The following is a 25,827-nucleotide window of genomic DNA, read 5'->3' as shown; positions in this document are numbered from 1 at the left end:
GTTTCCAGTAAAAATGTGTACAACGCAATTATTGTACCACACATAAATTACTGTAGCAGCATCCTATTCTTTTCCAACGACGGTTTAATGAAACAAATGACAATTCTACAAAATAGAGCAATGAGAACCATATTGAAGAAAAATAGATACACAAAAATTAAGAACATGTTGAAGGAGTTAAATATCTTGTCATTTAAACAAATTATTTACTTTAATACCATATTTTTAATCTACAAGATAATCAATGGCCATACGTCTAGTGAATTCCTAAGAAAAATTGATAAACTACAGAACAAACACACACATGAGACGAGGAAAAGAAATGAATTGAGACTCCCCTTCAGGAAAAAAACACAGAGTCAAAAGTCATTGATGTACGGAGCGTTGAAGATATTTGGAGAGCTACCAGAAGAAATAAAATCAGAAGAAAACATAAAAACATTTAAAATTAAATTACGAAAATATGTGATTGATTCATTTTAAATGTGTTACTATAATTATATGTATATGTATATAAGGATTGTATTAGGACATAGATGTATTAGGACTATGTACCTACTTAAAATACGACAATAAACAATAAACAATAATTTAGGCTACTCAGAACGAGAATCGGCGACGAAAAAGTCTAAAAGGCTAATAATTTAAAAAAAACAAAACATAACAAAAACCTTCACCTTAGCAAAAATACACCGGTATTTGACATAATGTATTTTGCGACCGGAAAAATGTGAGGAATTTTTCGAAATAAATGGAATTGCGTAGCTACCCCCCCCCCCCCATGGATTTCGAAAAATTGTTGTGCGGAATTACATATGATGTTTTTGGCTGTGCGAAATTTTTTTTCAGCGAAGTTATGTAACAACCCCTCCCCCCATGGATTTCAAATATTTTGTGGGGAATTATGCTTTACAGAAATTCTCTAACAACCCCCCCCCAAATAAAAAAGTAAAAAAACTCGAATTGCTGGATAAACGAGATATTATTCCGTTGGTATATTGCAATGATACTCAACCTTTTTCTTCTGCGGGCCACATTCATATGTTTGCAAAGCTACGCGGGCCGCAACACTATACTGGTATGACAAAAAATATGCCCGAACTGATCTATAATTTTGTAAAGTCCCACCGCCAAGAGCTTCAATAGCTGCGCACAGGGGTTCCAGTGGTTCAAAGATAAGAGATTCTAATGTACCGAATTATGGATTACCGCCATCTTTTGAGATCATTCCAAACTAAAATTACAAATAGTCTTCATTTGTCGCGAAAAGCCGCTATGCATTTAAGGCGATGCACTACGTCGTGTAATATTTTAAATTGAGCCGCTATCAATAACAACACTTACGTAAATGGCGATAAGGTTTAAAATTCCCGCTTAACACCATCCGCCTGTTTTGATTTATGCAAAAAAAAAACATGGCCAAAAAGTGCCTTTTATTTCATTTTGTGGATGTTCAGGCATGAATATTTAATTTTTTTCCGATCATTTTATAAATAACTTAACTTGCCACATTATACATTAAAATCATAACCGAAAATGGGTTCGTAAGTACGAGATTTTGAACCTTAAAGCAGTTTTCATAGGCCTATACATTATTTTTTTCTGGGCTTATAAAAAGACTTACATAAAAAATACTCGATTATTTCAAAGGTCAAGATGTATTCTACTCGCAGTATTTAATTAAAGCATCTGAAACATTTCTAGGCGACCAAAAATTTCAAACCAAAAACACATGATTTTGCATTACTACGTATGGCATTGCCTTAACTGCCATATGTAAAAAGGCCGATATCGGAGATGTGCTTTATTTCAAATAAATCCATTTCAAATGGAAATGCAAAGTGGGTATTTTCCATTTTAAATGCTTTTCTAAAAACCATTTAGCATTTTCCATTTTAAATGCTTTTTTGCAAAATTCTTCTTACTATCTCCACTCATCTTTTTTTCATAAGCGGTAGTAGGACAATAGTCGGTCCTCAACCTCGCTATGAGAGATAATTTACATTTGTCAAGTTGCTCCCTGGTAGGAGCCCTGGCAATTGAGTGATACCATTACAAAAAATACTGAACATGGGGCCATGACGCTGTAATATTAAATGTTAGATAGCAGTTTCAATGTTTTTACGTTGGCAACATTAGTCCCGCGCAAATTTTTTGTGGTTTCATAATCTGTAGTCGTGGTGTTTTTGGATTTACCATCATGTAATATGTTTGTTCTACATTGATGTCCATAATTAAATAAAAAAATTGTTTAAAAATTCAATAATTATTTTAATTGTTTGACCTGAGAAACCATTTTGCATTTTCAATGCATTTTGAAAATAGGTATTTTGCATTTGAAATGGTTTTCTAAAAACCATTTGGCATTTTCAAATGGAAAAGTTTTGACCTATTTCCATTTTGCATTTCAAATGGTTTTGGGTACCCATTTTGCACATCTCTGCTCACGATTATTTGACATAGGCTAATAACCTTTCCACTCGGTGAAAATCTCTTGCAATATTATTCTGTTCATCGGTCGGTGATGCAAAATGCCGATGATTCTCAACCTTTAAATATTACCCTTTTAATAAATGAAATCATTTTAAAAATATATTATATAGGGTGTTAAGGGGTAGATTTCGTTTACTTCCGGGGGCCATTCTACAAGATAGTAAAGTAATTAACCTTTTCTATGCGTCACAAATTTGTATCACTTCGTTCACACGCGGGGCTATTTATCATCAATCTAATTTATGACTTTAAACAATAATCACGCATGGATTTTAAAATTTGTTTTAAAAAATACGTCGCTTATGTCTTGAATTATCTTTTCAAGTATAAATAAACAATCCGAACATCAATGGGACTTGATAAAAATTCGAAGTATATATTCATAATGTATCTGATACGGTATACCCGGGCAGCCATGTTAATATTTCAAGGATAACGATACACATGCATAAACATACCGGAGTAGAGCTCTTCAACTGTGGTGCGATGTCGCGTTTGACTGGATACATGAAATATTGACACACTTAAAAAGGTTCATATAATAAAAAATAACTACACTTAAATTTACAAAAATAATGAAATAATTTTTCTGTTATTATATCACCGTAAATATGTATCACTTAATATATTTTTTTATCGTGATAAATTTTGAAACAGTTCTCAACGCATAACGGCAGAATCATGGCTTTCATGTATTTCAGCAGCTTCGCAATTATTATCGACGTCACTGTCACTTATTTCAAAATCTGAATCTATTTCTAAAGTAGCACCAAATATTTCTTCGTCATTAAGACCACGACCCGACATTTTGTATTTTGGCAATAAAAATACTTTCAAAAATTGATAAAAAGTCAAAATTGTACAACTTTACACTTGATTTTTCACTAAAAAAAAGTTTTAACCACGTATCTTTATTTGAAAATAATCTAACACTGACGAAATTTTATATTTCTTCAATAGTTTGAATGAATGTATGTAACTGAACTTATTTTAAAATATGATAAATCAGATGAATGTACACTGTAATTAAAATAGTTCATATCCACGAAAAAGCAAACAATAATTCGATAAAACAATGTAATATACACGGCGAGCGTCTCTGTTTGAGAATCTTATAAAATGCGCCTGCGCAATAACGTGTGTAAAGACGCGGGAAGAATTCAAACTGATTCATTTTTCGCTCTGAGTTGGAAGATCCCTTCAAATCTTTGTATCGATGATTAGGATACGTATTATGGATAAATATCGTAAGATGTCAGTAGTGTAAAGATGTGAGATTTTTTAGGAGTATAAGTTTTACCGTGCTCAAGCATGTTTCATACCCATAACGCCGAAGAAACTTTGCGTCGCACAGATGTGCCACCCGCGTACAGGGCATGTACAGTGCGTCGCAGGCGTGCGTCTCCCGCAGGGATAGGGTTAAGATAAATAACTTTTTCAATATTCGAATGTTTTAAAGTAGTTTTTAGGTAAAAAAATTAAATGTTTGTATGGGAAAATAAACATTGGAATTTCTAAAAAAGTTATTTAGTTCATATCACCATCATGTAGAATCACCTCTCGAAGTTAGTACACTTTACCCCCGGATACCCTGTATTAAAGTGTAACTTAGTTTTTTATACATATATACTTATATAAAATGTTATTAAAAAACATTTATTGAATTGAAATGAAAATTTTCTACCGTGAAGGTTTTTCTTATAAGATTATCTTTATAGGATGTCCGGGGGTAAAGTGCAAAACACAAAAATATATACGCCTTTACAAAAAGACTGCATGAGAATAATATCAGTAAAATGGCTGAAGTGTGTGATAATCTTTATAGAGTTGGCATATGCATGGTTTGGTGATTTCTCTTACATAGGTGTATGAAAAATAAGCTCGGACCTGTAATAAAAAAGATTATTGCTCATTTTTTTATTTTATGAATCCAGCAGGACTAGGACGGTAGTGCAATCCAAGTCTGCCATATTACATGATATATGTATATACAAGAGAGCAAAAAGAACAATGACAAATTAAAAAAAGATTTAAAAAAAACGTAAAAGGTAGCGTAATAATAAACCTAATGATACATAAAAAAAGCATTATATGAATAAGATAAATTAAATGATCGTCCATCAGGGAGGTCGCCGCATCGTTTGCATCCATCACTCATTTGGTGGAGAACTGAGCCACTCGGAAGCAGCCATGACGTTGACGTTTGTTGATTTTCGTGTCCTGCCCCAGAAGCTGGCTAGTCAGTGGCGAAGTAAGGCAGAGAATGAGTGCACCCTCCCTTCTGTGAACATTGTGGAGGTACTGCAGAACCTTGGCAAAGTTGTCTGTACGCGTTGTTGTAGCACACCCTCAGCTTGTCCCATTGCGCTACTGGATATTGTCCACAGTTCTGACGTGTATAAGGCAGTGCAGTACGTCTTAAAGAGAAATTTTCTAACATCTTCGCTACAGTGGTAGAACCGCCTTGAGAGCATTCCGGCCCTTATACTGATTTCTCTCCTTTGTCATTCCATATCTTCTAAATTCTTTATGTCTTCTGTAAGTATATGTCCCAGCTATTTAACCTGTGAGGCCACAAGCAGTTTATTTCCTTCTAGATGGATTGGTGGAGCATTTAGTGGCTCCTTGTTATTGAATGCGACGATGGCTGGCTTTTTGGAATTGTACAGCAAGTTATGTGAGTTTGCGTAACTTCGCATACTTGTACAAGTTGTCTCATCACTTTAATTGAAGGTGTCAGCAGCACCATGTCATCTGCATAGTTAATATTATTACCAAATAGCCAGATGTTGACAAATGCTGCTGGGACATCTCGCTTTATGAGTTTTTCCCATAATAAGTGGTGGGAAACACGATCAAAGGCCTTGCTTAGGTCAAAAAAACACCCATAAACTGGAAATCATTGTCGCTAAGGAGATCAGTCGGTAATTTCCTATTATTGATGTGTCCGGTTGATTGGATTTCAGGATTGGCATGATAACAGTTTAAGTCATGTCCATCTGCATATGTGTATGTGTAGGAGGATGGATAGGTCGGCTAGAAGAGTGCAGAGCTGCTCTTCTGCATACCGTATGTGCTTAATACTAATGGCGTCGTACCCTGGACTTTTTCCTAGGACGGTTTGCTCAATCGCACCTAAAATCATTTCAGTAGTGACATTTATGAGCAGGTCATCATTGGCCGCAGGTGGATGTGTTATTACAGATGGTTTCGTGGTATCTCCTTGACCCTCGCTTAAACAAAAGAAACCTCTGAATTCGTTCGCTATGTTTTCATCCCCCGTAATGTTGTTGACGCATAGTGGAACTTTGCTCTTGGATTTCAGCACAGTGGACAATTTTGCCAAAACTTTCGGAATTCTTTGTTATGCATAGACGTAGCTATGTTAATTACCTGTTATGTAATTAATCAGTGTCAGTGAGAAGAAGTTTTTCACTCGAATTATCGCGTCTGCCACAGGCTTCTCCTCAATATTTTGTGGGCAGAACGATATATTCGTCAAGAGGGAACTAATACCTCAGTCTGGAATCTGAGTGGTCGATGAGATATTTGACTGCAACTAAAGGTAACAAGTGCGTGGCGGATGATCTAAAAGATCACCTGGCAATGTGACTAACTCTAGAATTAACATAAAGGTTCCCTCTTTATGAATATATTGTTCTGTCAACCTAATATTTGGAGTAAACCCCATTGAATTTGTTGGTTTAGTTAACAGTGTTGGTGAGGAGAAATGCAAAATCATTGCGGGTTTAAATCCCAGCCCACGCAAGTAAATTTTATTTCACAATGTATTAATTTAAAACAATATACAGTATATTTATGGAATGTTCTAGAGTGAAAAATACTAGGAAAATGAGTATCATCATAGTGTAAAACCACCGCAATGTTGCTTGGAATGGTATAAGCCATGTTTGGTGACCAGATCTGAATAGCCAGGCACTCCCCCAACTTCCTCTCCCATCTCCTTCATCCTATCAACATGGAAGGAGAGACAAACACGGCTAAAACCATTTCAAGCAACGTTTCAATTCTGAATGGTGCTCTTACTTACGTTTATTAAAGTGATGGAAAAGTAAAGCTTATACAGGGTGTCCGAGGGTAAAGTGCACTAACTTCAGTAAGTGATTCTACGTGATAGCACAAGAGATAAAGATAAATGACTTTAATCCAAATTCCAACTTTTGGGGGTACTTTTCAGGTAAAAATGTAAAATTGGTCTTCCATGTGGAACTGGCGTTATTATTTTGCATTGTGGCTCAATCTACCGTCCCGCGCCCACCCGCTGCCGTTCCGTTTACTATTTACTTGCCGTGCTTCGTGTCAATAACTTTTATTTTATTCGCAAAGGATCTGACAATTTAATGTATCGAGCAGTGTTTAACTTTAAAAACTTGATTGTTTTAATCAAAACTTGTGAATGTAGTGTGTCTTTATGTAGTTTGCATTTATTAAGACCTACTTAAAAGAACATCTTTATTCAGTGCGTGTTATCTCCAACGACTTACTTTTAACATTGTGTTTATTTGTGCGTAATTTTAATTAGTATGACAATTCCCAGCTTCACCCACGAAGAACAGGCAGACATTCGTTAGGTTTACGGGCTACATGATGTAAATACACATGGAAGTGGACATTTAAAAAAATGGTTAAATTATTCAAAAGCAATGGCATTATGATTGGTTATTTAATTTATCAAAACCATCTATCCATCATGTAGAATCACTTCCTGAAGTTAGTGCACTTTACCCTCGGACACCCTGTATAATATTATAAAGAATAACATTTTTTTATAAAAATAAATTACTTGCTTCATGATAAAGTGAAATAAGAATTTCTAAATATAGTGCACCTGTACCGGTGCACCATCTAGTCCTATCTTGTACTGATATTATCATTAATCATAATTATCATATTTATCTGCCGTATGAGGGAGCGCAGATATACATTTTGATTTGGTAATTAGTCAGCTATTGAATGAAGGCCTTCATATGCGCTTCCCAATCCTCCTGGTGGACGATGTATGTATATAATAAGGAACTCTAGTGAAAAATATATATATTCATATAGATCAACAAACCCTGATTCTGAATACATAAATTTTATTATATATAGAATTTATAAATCGTTATTCTGACATCACGGGTTACGGAACTCAGTCCATAAGTCAACATTTCATGTCAACGTTGTTTTGTATTGAGATTGAACATGGATTGACCAATGAAACTCGGGTTTTGTTCGTATTTAAAAGATTTCATTGTTGTTGTTTCACAGTGTTGACGGAATTGAAACAATTTAGGCCCTTAATAATTAAAATCCAGACAGAAAATTATGGAAATCGGTTATGTTCGAGGACAGCATTTCATGTAATTTAAAAAGAAAGTGTAGTACATAATTGTACATCGTGGTTGACGAATTACTCAGATTTAGTCTTTGAGATAATAATGACAGCTGCAATACAAGGTAATTGTTCCGTTGATATCCAAGACAAGAGAGACACAACAGACAACATACGTCCTATTTGTACTGTCATTCAAGCTGTCTACCTTAGGCACGCGGTCTCTTCCATATCCGCAAACACACAATCACCACAGAAAATATGCAGTTGAAATACCAAGGTGTAATCAAACTTACAAGTACAATATAGGTTAAATTTGTGCAAACATTTATTAGATAACCTAAATGAAACTATTGTATGTACTTGCATCAAAATGATCTCGCAACAAAATGCAGTTGGCCTGTACCAGGCTGGATTTATTATGTTTAACTTATTAGATACGACAATAGGCGCTCGAAGTAGAGTCCAAACAATCGCTTACAAGCGACATCCACGCAAGCGACCGTTGACCTAAGATGTATTTGCTAGCAGAATGACTCAAAAATGCCAATTTATTGCTAAAACTAAGGCAAAAATATTCCCATCAAATTAGGTAGAGCCGATAACTTGTAAAAATATTTTTATATCATATAAAATTACTGCTAATTAAGTAATAATAAGTCACATGAAGTTTGGCAAGGTTCGGCATGGTTCCATCGGTAGCGTTGGACAGACGAATGCGAGAGTCCTCTCTCCGCACCTACTACCACCTCCCCAGAACACAATGTAACTTTGGGGTTTCAAGTCTCCATCTATACGATGTAATTCTGTTCCGTTCAATGGATTTGTTGACCTGATTTAAGAGGGTGGTCACTTTTCACACTTTGCTGAGAACTTTAGGCTGATAATAATAATTATTAACACACAATAAATAAATCATTTTGTATAAAGTTCATTTATGCAGTTAAATAAATACTGTAATACAAAAACATTGGATTCACAATCTTACTCCTTAAATTAGATGTTATCAATCAATTCTCAATTTAACAATATTAATCCTCGTGTGGTACTCTCACACTAATCACTATAATCACAATCTGTATTCTTTACATAATTCACATTCACTGATTATTTCAAACTGATTTTTTTTAAATTGTATTTTTACTTGGTTTTCTATTTCAATTTATCGTGCCAAACACTTATTTAAAACAAATTTACGCATTATTATTAACAAATCTCAAAATTTTCCACCGGGTCAATTAAGTTAACATATATTATATTATTCAGCTAAGTAAACAAATAATCATAAATCTAAATTTAATGTTAAGCGAATTGTAACTTCATTTCAATACTTGAACCATCACCAGTAGAGGAATTTCAATATGACTCGAATGCTTCAGCAACTTCCTGGTCCATGAATATTAAATTTGAAAAAGCAGATAAGCGCATTATGAATAGAACGAGTGAAAGAGAACAGTGGCCTCAATAGCTTTCCCCTTTTGACATATTCTCTTCAAAAAACACAATTTTTAATAAATAGATTTATGACACAGTAAATGCAGTTTGTGCTCATGCTAGTACAGATTGCAACTTTACAGCTGTAATCTGTATAAAACAAACATTATTTTGTTTATTGTTTTAAAGAATTAATGAATTATGTATCATATTTATATTTGCATGTATTACATAATATTATTATGTATTAAGAGTGCTAAATAATTAAAAGGACTCAAGTTTTCACAATGCTTTTTTTTACCAAAATAAGCGTTAATATAATAATAATAACATGTACGAATAAGATTGACTAAATTATGTTTAATGATTAATTTACTCCACATTATGGTTTTTCTTTAATAATAACATAAGTTTTTCAGAAAACAATACATACACAAATGAAAACAGATGTTGTTATGTGCGTACAAAAAGTAAAAAAGCATTTTCATTGCAATCGCAATATATACTCTGCAATAATTAGTTGGAAAGCAACCTCCGCAAAGGGATAACATTCGATACGTACTCTATGCTATAAAAGAAGTATTATCCATTCTAACCGTGGAGGAATCATTCTGGAGGAAGCCAAGCAACTTATCAGCCCACCGCAGTATTAAACACACTGGCCAGTGATAATAATGGTACAGGAATAATCTAACAATGGTAAATGCAATGAAATTCGTAAAATTATTACCAGTCAAGAACCAGTTAGGTTAGGTTAAATTATCGTAGCCAGTCAAAAATAAGAGGTAAGGTTTGTGATGGAAGTAAAACAGGGCAGTGCCTACTTTCGTGCAGCGTATGATGCCTCCACGGTTCTAAGCTAGTATTTAAAATAATTAAATTGCAAATCTGTAATAAATATAATATTATAAAGCAGTTTAATGTGTTTTAAACATTGATATAGGGTCCTTTGTACACTGAAGCCGGCAGTGCTTTAGAAGGTCTTCCGATGCACAGCGCGCTGCCCCTCCTCGTCGTACTCCTTCTTGGACACCCACATCTTCCTGAAGGCATCCAGTGACGCGAGGATGGAGCCTCCGATCCACGTCGAGTACAGGCGCTCTTGGGGGGCGGATATCTAACAAATGGTTGAGATTATTTATCTTTTTCACAACATTAAACACATGACAGAGAAACCAAGGAATAATGTTCCTACATAAGAGGTTTTGGTTTTTCGGTCCCTTGAAGTCCGCTTGTAAAACCTTACAGGAGACGGACTTATCAAAATCATACACTTATAAAATAATAATAATATAGTAATAAATTTGGAATGTATAATATTACTTTCTTATTTAAAATACCAGAAAAAAGTGTAAAAACTAAGAAAATTAGGATTAATATTGGATGTAATATTTTTTATAATAAGTAGATACATATATTTTTATCAAATTGTGATTTGTCTTGTTGACATACTTGTCAATCACAATGGCATGTAATCTGAAACGCTCAAATCTGCCGTTGGCACTGGTGTAGTTGGATATCACGCCAGTCATAATTCCTATGCAATGGCAAAGATTTTAATTTTTTTATGTGACACCGGACAAGAGCGCTCCTGTCTCTACAGTGTAAAGGCAGCGTTGAGAGGCGGGTGAAGTTTTTACAAAAGTTTAGAAATAATAGTTAATTAAAATGTCTCAATGATATATTGTGTATGTATTTGTATTCTTTTTATTCCTCGAGAACATCTGGACCTAGGTTTGAAAGTGATGAATAGTTAAGAATAAAGTGAATTATGCCCTAAAAATACATATATATGAACTGATAAAAAATTCTCTATTTTAGCAGTCTTAATTTATAATTTTCCAGAGTCAGCATCACATCAGACAATGTAATGCTGGAATCTATTATAATAGTCTAATTTGATCAAAACGCTATTTTAATAGCAATATAAATTCAAATGTAGTGACACGCTACTTCTAGTACGGGCACCGCGCGCAAGCCCAGGAATCTCCAAGATTGGCAGCGAAAACACGCTGACATACCCACAGCTTCTAGAATATCCCATACAAAAGCCGCGTCTGCTGCCGTCTTCTCAGTCTATTAGTGATCACAATCAGCTACAACTGCGACTGGCGACAATCGCGTTGCCGGTCTATGTCACGCCGCGCACAGGCTATTTGAGACTGGCCTTTGTCTATGATAGATACATACTAAATAGGCTGTGGTTATAAACAAACCAGGTCTTCTTTTTTTCAATCAATTTTGCATTTATTTTTCTCAATTTATTATTTAATAACTCCTCGACACTCTAACTATAAATTTTTTTTTTAAATGTCTTTAAATCCTTAAAACTTTTTCAACCGAATCAAACAGCTGACATATCAAGAAAATGATATCCGACTACACCAGCGCCATCTGTTTCGATCTTTCCAAATTAACTGCCATTATATAAAGCTAAAATGGACCAAGAATTGAGATATAATATACCGGGTAAATGTTAATTAACCGTTTGGGTGCCAATAGTCGATTTTCGTCGATTCGTGTTTTAATGAAGATTGCCGATCGTCGATTTCCGTCGATTGGGTCGGTCGTGTTCTGATTCGCGCGTACGTCTGTACGTAAAATTCTCATTTTTTCGAAACGCCTGGACTTCGGGATCCTCCTCCGCGTGATTCTAAACCAATATTCTTCAATAAAACACCCAAAAATCATCGAAATCCTTGAAATTTCAAAGAATTTATGGGGTTTTAAAAAAATATATATGTAGTTTCATAAAAAATAATGTTTTTTTGGTGGCATTTTACAAGCAACTGTATGAATTTTTTTGGCACTCAAACGGTTAAATTAAAAATGGAGCTGATGTTAGATTTGATGGTCATCAAACGTGATGGAGTTTGAAACACCTCATCCTGAATGGTGGTAATCCAAAACAATGTCAGTTCGGGCATTGACATAAAAGAAAAATTCTTATTATGTATTATGGAATTTAAGAAGTAAAATGTGAAAGTGGTAAACTTACTCTTATTTTCATGTCTTTTGGTGCTAGACGCTTAATTTCTGTTAGAAGGCGGTCACCGAAGCCACGGAATAGTGTGGAGCCTCCAGACAGCACTATGTTCTGGTGCAGCACCTTTCTGAGGTCCATATCGGACTTTTGAATGGCAAACATTAGAACGTCGTGGATACCTGGGGGAATAAAAAGAATCTCATCTTACGTTCATTCTGAAATGCACATGACAGCAATAAGCCTACATAATATACCTACCTATATGTAGAGGATATTTCTTACCTTCACATTCCTCACCGAGCAGGTCTGGTCGGAAGAGAACTTCGGGGGCGCGAAACCTCGCTGGACCAATCTAATTCAAATAAACTTATGTTAATTACAATTAATTATCTTTTGCTGATATCTTTGTTAGTATAGATTTAGTACAGCTTTAGTACAGCTAGACCGCAAGCAACAGAAGTGGTGAAGATAAAAAGGGGAAATTTGTTTATATTATTTATATTTACATTATCTTTTATGTGACCACTCACAAGAGCGTCCCTGTCTGTACGTACAGTGTAAAGACAAGGGAACTATATTGCCACCCCGCTGGACAGTATTGTGAGGTGGGTTAAGGTACAGACTGTGGTTCGCTCCCTAATTCAACTACAGGACATACTTGGGATTTGAACAGGGTTAGCAGTGGATCACTATTGAAGAATCTGCTAGCCCTGTACAACTACAGGACATACTTGGATTTGTGCAATCAATGGTACAATTTTAGGTACATTGAAACTAAAGATCGATAAAGCCCTATTTCAATATGATATTGACAAAATCCGTCATCTATGGTCAGATAGCGTGGATCACTATTGAAGAATCTGCTAGCCCTGTACAACTACAGGACATACTTGGGATTTGAACAGGGTTAGCTGTGGATCACTATTGAAGAATCTGCTAGCTCTGTACAACTACAGGACATACTTGGGATTTGAACAGGGTTAGCTGTGGATCACTATTGAAGAATCTGCTAGCCCTGTACAACTACAGGACATACTTGGGATTTGAACAGGGTTAGCTGTGGATCACTATTGAAGAATCTGCTAGCCCTGTACAACTACAGGACATACTTGGGATTTGAACAGGGTTAGCTGTGGATCACTATTGAAGAATCTGCTAGCCCTGTACAACTACAGGACATACTTGGGATTTGAACAGGGTTAGCTGTGGATCACTATTGAAGAATCTGCTAGCCCTGTACAACTACAGGACATACTTGGGATTTGAACAGGGTTAGCTGTGGATCACTATTGAAGAATCTGCTAGCCCTGTACAACTACAGGACATACTTGGGATTTGAACAGGGTTAGCTGTGGATCACTATTGAAGAATCTGCTAGCCCTGTACAACTACAGGACATACTTGGGATTTGAACAGGGTTAGCAGTGGATCACTATTGAAGAATCTGCTAGCCCTGTACAACTACAGGACATACTTGGGATTTGAACAGGGTTAGCTGTGGATCACTATTGAAGAATCTGCTAGCCCTGTACAACTACAGGACATACTTGGATTTGTGCAATCAATGGTACAATTTTAGGTACACTGAAACTAAAGATCGATAAAGCCCTATTTCAATATGATATTGACAAAATCCGTCATCTATGGTCAGATAGCGTGGATCACTATTGAAGAATCTGCTAGCCCTGTACAACTACAGGACATACTTGGGATTTGAACAGGGTTAGCTGTGGATCACTATTGAAGAATCTGCTAGCTCTGTACAACTACAGGACATACTTGGGATTTGAACAGGGTTAGCTGTGGATCACTATTGAAGAATCTGCTAGCCCTGTACAACTACAGGACATACTTGGGATTTGAACAGGGTTAGCTGTGGATCACTATTGAAGAATCTGCTAGCCCTGTACAACTACAGGACATACTTGGATTTGTGCAATCAATGGTACAATTTTAGGTACACTGAAACGAAAGATCTATAAAGCCCTATTTCAATATGATATTGACAAAATCCGTCATCTATGGTCAGATAGCGTGGATCACTATTGAAGAATCTGCTAGCCCTGTACAACTACAGGACATACTTGGGATTTGAACAGGGTTAGCTGTGGATCACTATTGAAGAATCTGCTAGCCCTGTACAACTACAGGACATACTTGGATTTGTGCAATCAATGGTACAATTTTAGGTACATTGAAACTAAAGATCGATAAAGCCCTATTTCAATATGATATTGACAAAATCCGTCATCTATGGTCAGATAGCGTGGATCACTATTGAAGAATCTGCTAGCCCTGTACAACTACAGGACATACTTGGGATTTGAACAGGGTTAGCTGTGGATCACTATTGAAGAATCTGCTAGCTCTGTACAACTACAGGACATACTTGGGATTTGAACAGGGTTAGCTGTGGATCACTATTGAAGAATCTGCTAGCCCTGTACAACTACAGGACATACTTGGGATTTGAACAGGGTTAGCTGTGGATCACTATTGAAGAATCTGCTAGCTCTGTACAACTACAGGACATACTTGGGATTTGAACAGGGTTAGCTGTGGATCACTATTGAAGAATCTGCTAGCCCTGTACAACTACAGGACATACTTGGGATTTGAACAGGGTTAGCTGTGGATCACTATTGAAGAATCTGCTAGCTCTGTACAACTACAGGACATACTTGGGATTTGAACAGGGTTAGCTGTGGATCACTATTGAAGAATCTGCTAGCTCTGTACAACTACAGGACATACTTGGGATTTGAACAGGGTTAGCTGTGGATCACTATTGAAGAATCTGCTAGCCCTGTACAACTACAGGACATACATGGGATTTGAACAGGGTTAGCTGTGGATCACTATTGAAGAATCTGCTAGCCCTGTACAACTACAGGACATACTTGGGATTTGTACAGGGTTAGCAGTGGATCACTATTGAAGAATCTGCTAGCCCTGTACAACTACAGGACATACTTGGGATTTGAACAGGGTTAGCTGTGGATCACTATTGAAGAATCTGCTAGCCCTGTACAACTACAGGACATACTTGGGATTTGTACAGGGTTAGCAGTGGATCACTATTGAAGAATCTGCTAGCCCTGTACAACCACAGGACATACTTGGGATTTGAACAGGGTTAGCAGTGGATCACTATTGAAGAATCTGCTAGCCCTGTACAACTACAGGACATACTTGGGATTTGAACAGGGTTAGCAGTGGATCACTATTGAAGAATCTGCTAGCCCTGTACAACTAAAGGACATACTTGGATTTGTGCAATCAATGGTACAATTTTAGGTACATTGAAACTAAAGATTGATAAAGCCCTATTTCAATATGATATTGACAAAATCCGTCATCTATGGTCAGTTAGCGATATTTGCGAGTACTGTCAGAATATGATTCAGACAGTCGGTACACAAAAGCCGCTACTTTTAGCGCAGCCTCCAAGGTGTCGGATAAACACAACTTTTTATGCAAAATAACTGGCTTGTTAATGAATGGGGGTGAACTAACTAAGCTCTAGAACTGAAAGATAATTGATTCCTTTCCAGCATCGAGAAACAAAAAAAAGAGAAACAACATCGACTAACAAATGACTAATGACCTCATAAACTAATTAAAAAGCTTTTTAGTGTCAAAAAGTATATGCGGACTGCCAATGTATATTAAATATTTCAATTCAACAGTCAATTTATTAGTATTTTTAACTTTTACACAGTCGTCTGACATTTAGGAATGTCAATTGATAGAGAGATGTGCCAGTGTTGCCAGCTTAAATTGAATTCTGATTTATTGCATTGTCAACATCGATCTGGATATAAATAGTGCAATCATGCTTGGGACATCAGCATAAAATCATTGGTGGTTAAGTCTATCGATCCGATATTGTAGAGTTATCGATTTCACTGTGCTGGACCTCCAGGTTGACCTTACCCCAGGCACGAACCTTCTCGAGATGGTTGTCAACTTTTTAACTCAAAACTTTCCAAGCTGTTTGGATGTGCAACAAAACAGCACAGATCCTTGTGGCACCCCCGCATTGATTTGGCTGGCGGTTTGCTACGCAGTACCCGCCTCCCGTGCCATGTTTCAGGGAGAAATCTTTAGGTATTGGTCAAACTAGGTGGAAGTATATATTGCGCTATTTAAAAGCAAAGGAGTGCATATTACAATAATAATTTTGTTAGTTACCTCTAGAACATTTCCATCAGGTAAAGTGTACTGCGAGCGTTCTGCATCCAAAGCCTCTTCCTTCATGGGGCTGGCAGAAAGGTAGCAAACCTTTTCTTTAATTGCTCGAACCACCTCCAGCTCGGCAGATGTTCTCATTTGAACACCTTCCTTCCGTAACAGGAGCCTGCAACCATTAAAACAACATGCATTAATACATACATTTGTGTTGTTTGATTATAAAATTAACCTTTATTACAATATTCTGCAAGGTTTCTGGGAAACCAAGCAAGACTTAACTGTTCACCAAAACGAGCATTGGTAGTCCAGAACTAACACATTATGCATTATTACTAACATTTATTTAATTTATATAATGATTTTGTAGGAAGATATGTACAAATATTTCAAAAAAAATTTTTTTTAAGCATGGTGATAATAATTAAAGATAATCCTGTCAAACTCTGGGAGGTTGTGACCTGTGGAAAGTCATTCGGTTAAGTTGTTATTTTTTATAATATCTTAGAATTGGTCGTAAAAATATACGGGGCCATGGGGGGCACGGAATGAATAATTGTTAATCACAAACAGGAAAACGTTTTCAATAAAGGGAAGAATTCTAATGACCGAACAGTTTGCAAATTTTACAGGAAATCAAATACATATACATAGCAGAAATTATAAGATTGATCTTTGTAATAATATACATAGTGCTTTGCATATCATCTGTTATTAAAGTATAAGATTGATCTTTGTGATAATATGTATACATAGTGCTTTGCCTATCATCTGTCTTAAAGTATAAGATTGATCTTTGTGATAATATGTATACATAGTGCTTTGCCTATCATCTGTCTTAAAGTATAAGATTGATCTTTGTGATAATATGTATACATAGTGCTTTGCCTATCATCTGTTATTAAAGTATAAGATTGATCTTTGTGATAATATGTATACATAGTGCTTTGCCTATCATCTGTCTTAAAGTATAAGATTGATCTTTGTGATAATATGTATACATAGTGCTTTGCCTATCATCTGTCTTAAAGTATAAGATTGATCTTTGTGATAATATGTATACATAGTGCTTTGCCTATCATCTGTTATTAAAGTATAAGATTGATCTTTGTGATAATATGTATACATAGTGCTTTGCCTATCATCTGTCTTAAAGTATAAGATTGATCTTTGTGATAATATGTATACATAGTGCTTTGCCTATCATCTGTTATTAAAGTATAAGATTGATCTTTGTGATAATATGTATACATAGTGCTTTGCCTATCATCTGTCTTAAAGTATAAGATTGATCTTTGTGATAATATGTATACATAGTGCTTTGCCTATCATCTGTCTTAAAGTATAAGATTGATCTTTGTGATAATATGTATACATAGTGCTTTGCCTATCATCTGTTATTAAAGTATAAGATTGATCTTTGTGATAATATGTATACATAGTGCTTTGCCTATCATCTGTCTTAAAGTATAAGATTGATCTTTGTGATAATATGTATACATAGTGCTTTGCCTATCATCTGTCTTAAAGTATAAGATTGATCTTTGTGATAATATGTATACATAGTGCTTTGCCTATCATCTGTTATTAAAGTATAAGATTGATCTTTGTGATAATATGTATACATAAATAGTCCTTTCCCTATCATCAAGCCACCATGACAATTATTTTTAACGTGAAATAAGACCGATCTACTATTTCTTCATCGAGGTTAGTCAAACTTAGTTTTATTTCTATTTATTAATTACTTGAGTCTCATGCTAAAGATTGTAATTGTACAATAAATTATACTGTTAATTATTATGGATCTTTTATTTAAGATAACATCATTATTTTTTTATACATTAGATTCCTTTTAATTATGTTCCTTTGGCGCTTTATGCATCATGTTCATAATAACATTAAATTCTTTTAAGCTACAATCTGTTATTAAAGGATTTCTATGAGCAATGTTATTACGTTACACTGTTTCTTAGATGAATGTTGGCGGAATGTATTCAACAAACAAAACAGAAAGAAATGTATGGCGAGCGATATAGTGAAATAGGCCACGCCCACATATATTATGAGAGTATTTCCTAATTACCAATGAAGGGCACACCCAGGCTAATCTCCATCGATAGATTGACCGATAAGTAGTTGATTTGACAAATGCATCGGGTTCCCACTCAGTTATCGTAGGTTCAATTCCTCTGCTAGTTAAGTCTTCCATCATTGCACAAGCCGAATTTTCCACTTACAACGATGGCAATAGGAGTTTTTAAAATATCGTCAGATTTTCGTAATCCGCAAATGTTAGTCTTTCTTTTAAAAAATAAAAAGTGGTATGTGATTTAATTGATGTGACTTACCTTAGATATCTAGTGACGTCTCTCCCGGCGATATCAACCCTCATGATGGAATGTGGCATGGCGAAACCTTCATAAATAGGCACAGCGTGAGTTACTCCATCTCCAGAATCCAACACAACACCGGTTGTTCGACCGGTGGCATACCTGACAATAAATGACAACTTTTAATGAGTGAGGTAAGTATTTTTCGATTGGAGAATTGCATCCAAAGTTTGGTATATTTCCCATTGGAAGATACTCTCAGAATGACCCCGGTAGAAGACAAGCATTCGAAATTGAAAAAACTAGGTACTTTCTTCTCGTGCTTGTCTGCTTTTACAATTCCTTCAGAGCGGACTTACGTACACTGTTTGTATTACCTACTATTATTTAGTGTTAGAGCTGCAGCATTATTGTTTTGTTTGTGCAGTTGCCGTAGGAATTATAAAAGCACCCATTGGTTCTGATTTGTCACTCAAATTAGAAATATTACTCACAAACTGAGCACGGCTTGCATCGATACAAAAAGCGCAGGGACATTGAAAGTCTCAAAGAAGATTTCTGCAGATTTTTCTCTATTACGTCTGGGATTTAGGGGAGCTTCTGTCAGCAGGACGGGATGCTCCTCGGAAAACATGGATAATTGATCCTGAAAATAATAAAAAATAAACACATTTATGTAAAACAAAAACTATTATATTGTCTGTATTAATCATTGAATAGAGAAATTTTATTTAGTCATTGATTTTAATCGCCCATAGAATTGTTTTTATTTGCAAGTGTTATTTGAGTGTTCTTTATTAGGGCAGTCGAAAAGGGTGCATTTTCAAGTGCATAAACTCAGATAGTTGATGTGTCCTATGTAAAGGACCTACTCCATTTGCAAATTTTACCCAAAAATTGACACTAAGGATTGAACAATTCATCAAATATCAAAGTTGATTTTCAAGTTCTGTGAAAGTTCTATTCAAGTTCTCAACCCGACCTTAATGTGCTTGTTTTGCAATATCTTTAGGATACTTTACGACTAAACCAAGCAAAAAAACAACTATTTTCAGAGAATCAGTACGTAGGACATACCTACAATTCAGATATGTAAATTTGTTGTGGGGCTTTGACCTTTGCAATGCAGGGAAATGGCAATGCATTTTCAAGGTAATCTATAACACCATGCGGCACGTTTTTGACACAAAGTATTTTATTGAAACTTCAAGGAAGACATACACAGATGCAACACTCGAGTAACAGGGATAGTCTCTGATTGATCACAAATGTTACAGTCATGTAGATCAGTTTAATACAAACTATATATCATAAATATATGAGATACCTTCCGAATTGAAGATAATCATACCACTATACTGCTCATAGAAACTCTGCGTGAACTCACTTTACTATAAATATAGTTCCATATCCGCTCCATGTCGTTCCAGTCCGTCACGATGCCGTGCTCCATGGGGTAGCGCAGCGCCAGCAGGCCGCGGTGCTCTTCGGCGCGGGGGCCCACAAACACGTCGCCCTCCAGAGCCCCCGCCATCACGCGCACATGCTTTGATCGCCCAATGCTGCAAAGTAATCATATTGCCATTAAAATAAACATACTTTTACAATTTTTCCCGTCACCCAAATGTTACCCAACTCGATTTATAAAATCTGAGGATTTTATAAACATGCGTATATCCCAACCATTCCGGTTCATATTTTCTTCAATAAAAATATACCTACTAACTAATTAAATTTATTTTCTATTTATTGCGAAAAAAACATTCATAAGAGTGTTAGTGAGGATCTTAAAAATGAGCATTGACTAATATGGTTTTATTTATTTAGAAATAGCTGACGAGTACCCGGCGTTGCTTGACTTTTCTCTACTTTCAATAAATATAATATCCGTGTATTTTATACTATTTACTAGCTGACGTGTACCCGTGGGGATTATCCTTAGGAGATAGACATCAGACGCGGTCCATACATACATGCTGTGGATCCCTTGCATTTTAGGGTAGAAAGATTTGGACTTCTAGCCGTAAACAGCAAAACAGCAATTTAAATATTTTAATATTTTTATTTATTTATTTATTTATTTATTTAATTCAAAAAACAGTTTTTACATAAAAAGCATACTCTGCACATCTCACTAGGGCATTCCTGTATCAAGATGTGCAGCTTTACAATAATATCATTTAAAAAAATACATATATGTAAATTTAAAATAATAACAACATTAAATTAAATTTAAACAAAAAAAAGAAAAGTTTATGACACGGACGTTTCGATACCGGTAGACAAAAATAAACAAAATTTTAGTAAAAAATGTATGAAAAAAATAAAAAAACAAAAAACAAAAAAAGTCAACAAAAGAAGCATTATTAAGTAAGTTGGCAACAATAATATTCTTCTGTTAACTAAAGTACAAGGTACCTGTGCTGGCTTATCAGACACAAGCATAGGGTAACCATACTAACAATTACAACATGGATAGTATGAATAATAGATTATAAGAAAAAATAAACATAACTAAATAAAAAACAGGTAAATAATAACCGATAGGTAAGTAGATAATATTATAATAAAAAGTAAGTAAGTAAATATTTTAGCTAGACAATAATTAAAGTAAATATTAATACGATAATTAAGTAGATAATAATAATAATAAGTAACATAATAATAAATAACCAAAAGTTATTTTAGAAGTAAATAAGTGCATGCGCAGTAAGTAAATAAGGATTGTATCGAAACAGAGCTTCCACAAGGAATTATGATATAAGCGACAACATGGGTGATCCAAAATCATCATTCTCAGCTAGTACGGAGATTTTGACCATTTTCTTGAATGAATTTAACGAACCTATAGTTTTTATATTTTCTCCAAGCATATTATATAGCAACGGAGCTTTATATGAAAAACTCCTTTGTCCGAAGGATGTTCTGGTATACACCGGCTGATACATTAAAGAAGAACCCATTCTAGTGCTGCGCACTTGTTGAGATCTTTTAGCAGTAATAGTGTTGTTGAAAAATTTACAGAGAACCTGTATTATGTACAACTGCCTTATTGTCATAATTTTGCTTTCACTATATAATAACTTTGATGGATACATAAAATTTCTCCTATACATTATTTTTAAAATTAATTTTTGCGCAACATTCAAAGGCTCTAAGGTAGTCTTGTTACAAGAACCCCAACAGACAACATTATATGAAAGCATTGATTGAACTAGAGCATAATATACAGTTTTTAATGTAACTTTGTCCAATATGTTTCTTAGATTTTTGAAAATGTAGGCTAGCCTTCTTATTTTGTTTCTTAATGTAGTAATGTGATTGTTCCATTTTAAATTTTTATCAATAATTAAACCCAGGTATTTGATGTTGTCTACTCTTTCCAAAGATTGACAGTTACACTCCTGCACACAACAATGTATTTTTAATGAACGTTCCAAAGATGGTTGATTTACAGAGGAAATGCTAAAAGTAATATATTTAGTTTTGTTTTAGTTTTTCTATATATATTTCTACAGCGACCTGTGAGTTTTTTTTTACAAAAACGGCGCTGTGAAAAATCATACAAATATTATTATTATAAGACATCGTGCATACTATCGTCCCGTTTCTGTGTAGTACGCACAACGAACGACACGATACAAACAGCGCGGGCGAGTCTATATACTGTGAAACGCGTAAAACACACTGTGGTGTGGAAGCGATCTGTAAACCGTATCCAAGAATGCTAGAACGTACGTTCTTTCCGCACATGTCCACTGAGACCCGCAAGCTAATATCTTCGCCAACTTTATACAATATTAATGACAGCATCCAACGTACAAAAACCATCTTTAATGCTCATATATATAATGCACAGAATCGTATACACTACTACCAATCCACTGGATTGTGTGCGCGCGCTGCTTTGACAGTTTGCTTTGAGCTCGAATACTGAAGTCGAATTCTTATTGAATATTATTAACCTCCGATTTACTTTTTTAATCATAATTTAAATAAATAAAAATGAATCCCCAAAATAAGATGGTTACTTCGCCAACGTGTTCTAAATGATAATAGTGAATTGTGTGGTTGTATAATTGAATGATTAATGCGAAAAAGTTTTGTGTCTCGGCCATTTGCGGAAAAAAATACTTATTCTGGGTACTGGAAATATTGAGTTATGGAGCTTAATGGATTTATGGAGATAATTTTAGACGGTACCTAATTGTATCTTGTTCGTTGGCTAGCGTCTAGATGTGCATATTTGATATCAAGTACGTAGTAAGTACGAGTATAAACATCTGATGTCCAGCATCCCTTCTACAAAAAGTCACCGACCGCCTTTGATTTTTTGATGCGTTTTGAAAATATACAATTCCGTGTTACATTATGTTGATATATCTCATGAGGTTTAGCCAGTATTAGCAATGTAAGCGTCTGAAAATATATTTTTACGTCTTGATTATAAAAAATTGACTTTTCATTACTTTCTACAAATATAATATGCATGTTTCATATTTGTAAACCTTCCGGAAGAAATCTCTAAATGGTAGTGAAAACCCTATAAAAATCCGTTGCGTAGTATAGAAGAACTAAGCGCACAAACAGACAGACGCGGATAGCGACTTTATTTTATACCATTTAGAGATTAGAGATACCAATGTATTGTCACGATTACGAATTTACTAAAATTTTATCAGGAAACTGCCTATAATCCCGTTTTTAGTTCATTAGATGTGGGATGTTCCCGAACGTTCCAGACTAATCCCGAACATTTCAGAATGTTCCGGGATGTTCTGGAATGTTGTGGAAAGCTCTTGAATACTCTTGAATATTCGGGACTGTTCTAGAAATTTGTAGAGGGCGAAACTTCCAGCCCTTATACCTTCAAAAGCACACCCTTCAGGTAAAAACGGGAACAGTCTTCATGGATGGAGGGGATAAAGGGCTACCACCCTTGATCGCACCAGGACTCGTTTCTGAGAGTTTTAGCAGGACGCATATTGTACACTTTCTTTAATAATATATATATTGATAAACGGCACGAGCACCATTTTATATACATGAAATTTATTGACAGACAATATGGAAAGAAAGGAAATATTATAAGTTTTCAAGAGAAATAATACAAATTAGTACAAATTTATTAAAAGAAACAAGGAATTACAATTAAAATTTAATTTAAAATTAAATTTGCTAATTTTTTTGGAAATCTAATGATTAAAACCTCGAATTGTAATATTCATTGAAAACAACATTAGCGACTCTCAAATGAAAACTTGAAACAGAAATGTGAATAAATTTTTTCTGATTTTTCTGTTTTAAGTTTTCGCATCAAGTCGCTAGAATATAGTCTTCAATGATTACGTATTATTTTTACCAATCATTTTATGAGATGACCACACCAGAGTACCAACTGCCACTAGCTAAAGCCTGGCTATTCAGATCTGGTCAGTAAACCCATTCAAGCAACCTTTCAATTCTAAATGGAGCTCTTTGCCAAGTTGTACAAAATTATTTATTTATTACCATTAAGTGCAATAATTATGGTTATTTATTACCATTAAGTGCAATAATTATGGTTATTTATTACCATTAAGTGCAATAATTATGGTTATTTATGAATGCATGCACCACTAAAAGTGTCTCCCATCCACGCGCTGACTTCTGATCAAATTGCTTTTTTTATTTTATTTTTTATTATTTATACCCGCTAAACTGCCAAAGCCGTTTGTCAGCAGGAACTTAACATTCATAATTCTTTTGGCAAAATGTTGTTGCAACTTTCGTTACACCGGCGCTCAAATTACTTTACTTGGGGCTTTTTATGGAAAATATTTAAGACATACCTACGCAGAGATGAATTTGCATTGACGATATATTATCGCAAAAAGTGATAGCGATTTATCTCATCTATGTCGGGTGAAGACAGGAACATCCATTATTTATGCAAGTTTTCACAATTTGTATAATTTAATTAAAAAAGGGAGGAATTACAAAATGTTATGCCCTTTTGCAACCGCAGTAGTGATGTGACCTTTATGTTCCCGATCACAGTAAGTAGTTATCATTAAATATATACTCACTAATTTGGAAATCTGCATTTAGGAATCTGGTCCCCGGCAAAACCGGCTTTGATAACACCCGAGCCCTAAAGGAAAGAAACAAAACATTATTCACATGTAAGGGTATTGATATCAGTTTGTAAGGGTAAAACATGGGAAGTTCAAACCTTAAATAAATGAATAACGACTGTTGAATGGAACTAAACCAAATAGACAGAATTATCATTAAATATTAATGAGTAGCAGTTTAGAGGACGCTTGATTATTCAAAGGGAAATCAGCAAACAAATTCATTCTACAAAATAGAAATTGTCAATATTATAACGTTATTTATTAGGCGTAAAATTAACCTCCCCAACGAAAGAAGGCCGGTTTGTCAAAATATGTTTGTAAATATTTATTTAAATGCACCCAAATAAGTAATAAGACTCTTCAGAAGATAAAATATTCTCATTCTGATGTCGGATTACATGCACATGCGAGTATTGTCAGATAAATTGAGGAGTGTCATTATGCAAAAATGTCAAAAAATACAATACAATATTACATTGTCGATCACAACCGGCTGGTTAATCATAACGTCGTAGTGCTCCATTGCTTATAATTCTAAAATATAAAGCTTATAAGCAACTGTATAAGAAAAATCTAGTCAATCTAGTGTTTTTTGCCAACACTGATTGTTTCCTTAACAATATTTCTATGACAAAACTGGACTATTTTTCGGTCATCTTCTATGACTAATAGTTGACACATAAAATAATGTTACCAGTAACACTTTATGGAACAAAATAAATTCATACCTAACTAGTCGTGGCTTAAGCGTGGTACACACGCAAAGCTCACATCAAAAGTTAATGTACAGCGCATCATCTTTTCTACCGACACACGACGCTATCAAATATTTCTTCCTATGGTAGGAGAGGGGGTCAGTTGAATTCGAGAGCGGCCGAGGAACATAATTTCATCTGTCAAAGTGACAACTTTACTTACTGACAGCTTGAGCACGTC

At 35.0% G+C, this 25,827-nt stretch overlaps 1 protein-coding gene across 1 annotated transcript; it reads right to left on the bottom strand.

Moving 5' to 3' along the window:
• Positions 1–8,502: 8,502 nt before the first annotated feature.
• On the bottom strand, positions 8,503–25,543 carry Arp1 (Actin-related protein 1). The gene is made up of 9 exons (XM_089631003.1): positions 25,367–25,543; positions 24,841–24,905; positions 20,160–20,334; positions 19,267–19,418; positions 18,791–18,934; positions 16,443–16,608; positions 12,531–12,600; positions 12,261–12,427; positions 8,503–10,379 (listed from the first exon to the last, which is right to left on the bottom strand). The coding sequence occupies exons 1-9, from the start codon at positions 25,412–25,414 to the stop codon at positions 10,236–10,238; spliced, it is 1,131 nt and encodes a 376-aa protein (XP_089487129.1). The 5' UTR covers positions 25,415–25,543; the 3' UTR covers positions 8,503–10,235.
• Between the last annotated feature and the right edge of the window lie 284 nt (positions 25,544–25,827).

This window comes from Hesperophylax consimilis, chromosome 4 (assembly GCF_061612785.1).
Source record: "Hesperophylax consimilis isolate HC1 chromosome 4, BYU_Hcon_1.0, whole genome shotgun sequence".
Classification (NCBI taxonomy): domain Eukaryota; kingdom Metazoa; phylum Arthropoda; class Insecta; order Trichoptera; family Limnephilidae; genus Hesperophylax; species Hesperophylax consimilis.
Note: the sequence above shows the minus strand (reverse complement) of the source record. Positions and strands in the feature narration are given on the sequence as shown.